The following is a 5,663-nucleotide window of genomic DNA, read 5'->3' on the forward strand; positions in this document are numbered from 1 at the left end:
CATAGTATCAACATTGGACTATCCAAATAAAGTGTGCATGAGGCATTAAAAAAAGAGCTGAGCAGAGAAGATGGACGTTAAACAACACAGCATCAGTTTCAGTTATGAGTTATGATACAGCCTCTTCATTCACTGTTTGGACATTATGCTCTGGACTCCACTCTGCTGGCTGTTTGCAGTACCAGTGTTTAAGGCCAAAATATCTGGTTAGTATATTGTTTGTTGTTGATCCATATGGTTTTATGGGTTTAAGGATGGATGTTGACATCTGATAGCCAGCGGTTCCTTATGCTTGGAAAGCCTAGACTAACAAAATGAACTGAGGTCAAACTGCAGTCTGGACTGACGCTCATATTCATATTTGTATTCATGTGTTCTGACCTGGTATGAAGACCAGAGAAGGGAAATTATGGCAAAGAGCACAGACAAGACTGTAGTTAAAGTTTCGGATTTGTTTAGACTTTAATCTCGTGGGATGACAGGTCACCAAAACTCTGTCCAATAAACTGTAAGCCACTGAACTACTCATTGTTGCTGCGGTGATTATTATATACATTACATATCTGCTTATCTGTTGAATCAGGAGTGATGGTGCTGAGTTAAAACTAAATCTGTGCTCTGCTGTGAGTTTTCTAACCTCTATTTATCCAGTTAAGAGTTTAGTATGCATGCTTTTTTTTGTATTTTTTGGCACATTGTCACACCTGGGAGCTGCCCAGTCCAACCACAGCGTTTTACTGTTGGCCACTTAGCAGCTTTACTGCAGCAGTTGGATGTTTTGCTCGGCGGCATCTTGACAGTAGTTGTTGAGGGACGGGGAGAGCGTTATTGTCCCAGCTAGACCGGGATTTGAACCAGCTTTGAACCAACCACCTGCTTCCAAAAACAGAAGAGCGTTATATTGTGCTGTGGAATCTATAGCAGTGGTTTTCAATCCCAGGCTATTTATCAATATATGTTCTTGTGTCCTCCATGACACATTTAATGTACTATCTACCCGCCGAAGCACAATTCCAAAACAAAAGAATGAAAGGACTTGGACAGATAAAGATCCAGGAAGTTTACTTGCCAGCCGAGGATGTATCGGATAGAGACTTATCTGACGAGAACGAATTGAAAGCCCCAAGATTCATTGCGACAACGGCACATCACGTCCGAGCAGCGCTGCAGTCTACAGTACAGAACCGACCGTAACAGCTGGGAAAACGAACAGCTGTTTGTCTTCATTAATCACAGTCCATCTCAAACTGCCAGGAAGCTTCTCTGTTCACTTTCATGAGAAGATCGTCTCTCCAAGACAACTTGGGAAGAACTTTCTCCACAAGGACACGAGTATCAACTTGGCATTCTTGGATTTGATAATCAGCTCAAGTCTTCTGGACTCAGATCACTGCTGGTTTTCCTTCTAGCCATTTAATCAGGGACTGATTTACACCTGGGAGGCCAGGGGAAGGCAGATAACTAGCTGGTAGGATAGAAAACCAGCAGCACTCAGGTTGAAAACCACTGATCTAGAGGAGTTGAATCCAGTGACCTGCCCACCAATCTTCTCTTACCTCTTGACTACAGCTACTTCCAGGGCTGAACTCAAGTTCCAGCCTAGTCGAGTTCAAGTCTAAGACCAGGTCCAGTCGAGTTCGAGTCAAGACCTGATCCAGGCCAAGTTAAGACTGAGACTGGAGAAAATCGAGTTCTATTCAAGACCAAAATAGGCAATAAATGCTGTTCATGTTTTTCCAAATGTAAAAATAATGATTAAGGAGTTTCTTAAGGATGAACAGAGGTGTCGATCTATCTGCAGGAGCTTCAATATCCAACGAATCAATGCATAAGAATTGACTATGCACAGAAGTTTGAGGACCATTACTGTACATACACAACAACACAGAAAAAAGTTTTAGATAGGCAGGAAAAAGTCAAGTCAACACTGAAGAGTGGCCGAGGCCAAAACAAGTCCAAGACGTCGGAAAGTGTTTGAGTCCGGACTCGAGTCCTACAGCTTCTACTCTCTCTAGTCTAGTCTACTGTCGGTCCTAACGAAGCCTTCGTCTCTACAGTATCAGACACTTGATAATAAGACACAGTCCCAGGAACATGATGACGCACAGACAGGAGAAATGGAGGGAGAGGATGAGCAGGATGTCTCCCAGCAGGCCGTTGTCCCTGGGGTGAGGCAGAGGGGCGGCGGGCGGGGGCGGGGGCGGAGCCTGGGGCATCTCGCAGTAAACCCCCGTCCAGCCCTGGTAGCACTGGCAGGTGAACTTGTGCTTCATGTCCAAGATGTCGTGGTTGTTGAGATGGCCGCTGACGTGGAACCTGGGGCCCTTGGGCGCCGGGTTGCGGTGGATGTGGAAGAACCGCGGGTTCAGGTGGAGGTAGGCGCCTGAGTCGAGGCTCTTGCGGACGCACTTGCCGTTCTTCTTGCACAGAGCTTTGCTGCACAGCTTGGCGGCGGAGGTGACGTTGATGACGTAATGTCCCAGAGGGCCGTCGATGTACTTCTTCACGGCCAGGCAGTTCCTCTGGAGGAGTCAAGAGACAAACGTACACTGTAATAAGTGTAATAAACCTGAGTCTTAAACTTGCATTTTTCTCAAAATGGTGAAAAAATCTGTCATTGGTGTGAGATAACTTCACTTGTTTCCAACAAGCGACAATATCTTAATACCAGTGGAGTAATCTGCCTTATTTCAAGAAACTGAAACTGATGTCAAGAACATCCTTGAAGTGAAACTGCGCTGGAAACAAGTGACATTATCTCACTCACTCCATTGGCATGTTTTCGACAACATTGCAGCTCCATGCCTGTTCTGCGACAGCAGCAATAAACCATCACAGATACGTGGCAAATACACTTTGTTCCTGATTTACTGCTGTGCCAGCTGTAAACAGGATGTAAAGGAATCCACAATCACCACATCGTCTTTTTCAACAGAACTCAACCACTGCCACATGTAAATCAGATCCTTCAGACTCCTGATTTAAAATGTTAGTTGGTTAGAAGAGATTCGCTATTTTGGGAAACACTGCCAACTGGAGAGAGAATTATGACGTCTTCTGATAACTTCCACAGTCAATCTCATGATATGTAGGTCTGTTTTATGCAACATGACATGACCACTGACATTTATTGTTTGTTTATGATCTGTGGCTTGCTTTACATGATGTACAGTATAATGTACAGAATGTTGTGACACTTAGCCTTCAGTGTAAGGCAGCGTAAGAAACTACATTTTTTTCAGAGGGCATTTTTTGCTCCCTTGATCAGATTTTTAGAGGCATTTTGGTCGTTTTCAGAGGGAACTTTATTGAAATATGAAATAATACATTTGTATTGCATGTTGGCAAATAAACACTTTTGTAGCAGTCAGAGTCGTCTGAACTTATTTCCCACTGCTGGAAACTGGCAGCAGCTTCCAGAAGACTCTCTGTCCCATCAGTCCATCTTCACCTCCTGTTGAGGTTTTTACCATGTGGTTGTGTTAGTTTTTGTTGCTGTAGTGGTTTGTGTCGTGCTGCCGACAGTTTCTACTGCTTCAGGCTGCCAATTCGCTTGTTTTCTGATTAAAAACCAGAACGCACTGGAAAGAATCGCCTGGTCATCAGCTCCCATAAATCACCTACAGAAGCCCACAAGGGACAGTCGCCACATTTACACGTCAGTGTTTGAATATTGACAACTCAACAACTAAAATGTGAACATGGTGAAATGCAAAAATGTGTTCTCCAAATTATCAGGGGCATTTTTTTGCCCCGCATTTTTAATTTCACAGGTATTTTATGAACTTTCAAGGGCATTTCTGCCCCGAGGCCCGCTGATTACTTTCCTTTTTTTTAAGATTGTTTTTTTTTTGGCTTTATTGGACAGTTCAGTGTTGAGAGAGACAGGAAAGGGAGAGAGAGGAGGATGACATGCAGCAAAGGTCCCAGGACGTTGTGTTTACATGGTACACACCTTAGACCACTGATCCACCCATGACACTCCCTGACTTCTGATCCTGGTGTAATTCACACCATCTGTAACTTACCAGGTGGGTTCCTCCCATCACTGATGGTTGGTTGAATTAGACCAATGACACTTCCAGAAGGATCAGCTACGCTGACACAGCACATCCACTTAGGTTTATAAACAGCCCACAATGTCACACCCAGTAATTTCAGGCCCAACAACATGAGCAACATAACACACAGTAAGCATCTTAAATCCTGTGTTTCCTCTACCTGTGAGCGAGCGTACTCTGATGATCCCCAGAGGACGACGCCCGCCGCTCCCAACGCCGCGCTCTCCCCGATGGTGTGAACCAGGTCGCTCTGCAGGACGAACACAACACAACGAAACACGACTCAGGTTCGGCTTCATGGTGTCAAAACATCTGAACTCTGAATGTTATTTCTGCAATGATTAAAAAAAGCATTAAAAACAGAAAAACTTAAATTAAGTAAGCCTGAATGTTATCTTTTTGAGTGTAGGACATTATTCTTCTTTAACAGCTTGATGACCTCTGACCTTAAGTACATTACCTGCTCCCATGCCTAATCCAAACTGGCATATGATCTAACAGCCTCTAAAGAGAAATGATATACTGTAAAGCAATGAAAGATCAGCTGACCAGATTAGTCCAATGACAGCATCCACTCCATGTAAAGTTCCCATTAGGGACCTCTACTCAATTACCTTCAAATTTACCTACCATGGCTTTAAAACTGTGGAAAACTATAAAACTTACCTCTGAAAGAACCACAAAGGTGTATGCGTAGAAAGGTCTGGAGTAGATGAACACAGGTAAGGTGACGTCTGTACGAGCGATGGACGCGATCCTCATGGCTTCCTTAACGCGATAGTGGACAAACTTCACTGTGTTGGCTGAAGATTTGAGCTCATAGTCCAGGTAGATGGACGGGAACAGGGCCGTGCTTTCCCTCCAAAGCCACATCAGATGGTCGTTGCGAACGTGCTCCACGTTGGGGCATTCTCCGGTGTAGCGCTGCGGGTGCTGCTTGTAGCCGTAGTTGTAGCAGTCTGGGAACAGGTAAAACCCCCACAGCCCGTCCGGCCGTCGGCCCTCAGCCAAGGCCAAGGTGGAGTTCATGAAGACCTGCCCGGCTCTCTCGAAACTCTCCTTCGCTTCTTTCTCCACCTTGCTCTCCGGCCAGCTGGGGTGAAGCTTCCGGATCTGTTCCTTGGACCGGTTGCGGTAGATGTCCTTGGAGCCCCAGTTGCGGACCCACTGCGGCCTCCAGTTCTCCCAGTCGATGACGCCCAGGCCGCGGAAGTCCTTGTGGGGGATCAGCTTGTCGATATCGGCCCGGGCTTTGCTAAGATGCTTCGAGAGACTCTGGTTCTGCGGCAGCCCGCCGTTGATCGGGATGCCAGAGCTGGAGTAGTAGGGGTAGTATCCCAGGTGGCTGTGGTAGAAGATCGTGACGTTCGGCCCACTGAGGGTTTCGTTGAGGTTCGCCACGATGTCGAAAACGCTGAGGTCCAGGTCCACCTTGAAACGGAGGCGGCAGGACTCGGTGGGGGCGTTCCAGACGACGACGAAGGGCCGGTGAGGGATCAGAGGGGCCCGGGCCTGCTTCGTCTGCTCGCCCCGAACTTCCACCTTTACTCCAACACCGAACCACAAGGCCAGCACCAGGAGACGGGGCCCAGTCAGCGCCAT

At 46.5% G+C, this 5,663-nt stretch overlaps 1 protein-coding gene across 1 annotated transcript; it reads right to left on the reverse strand.

The window, feature by feature from the left end:
* Positions 1-2,051: 2,051 nt before the first annotated feature.
* hyal6 (hyaluronoglucosaminidase 6) lies at positions 2,052-5,663 on the reverse strand. Its single transcript, XM_071907779.2, has 3 exons — positions 4,728-5,663; positions 4,222-4,311; positions 2,052-2,522 (listed from the first exon to the last, which is right to left on the reverse strand). Exons 1-3 carry the CDS (start codon positions 5,661-5,663, stop codon positions 2,052-2,054), a joined length of 1,497 nt encoding a protein of 498 aa, XP_071763880.1.

This window comes from Centroberyx gerrardi, chromosome 4, assembly GCF_048128805.1.
Source record: "Centroberyx gerrardi isolate f3 chromosome 4, fCenGer3.hap1.cur.20231027, whole genome shotgun sequence".
Lineage (NCBI taxonomy): Eukaryota > Metazoa > Chordata > Actinopteri > Beryciformes > Berycidae > Centroberyx > Centroberyx gerrardi.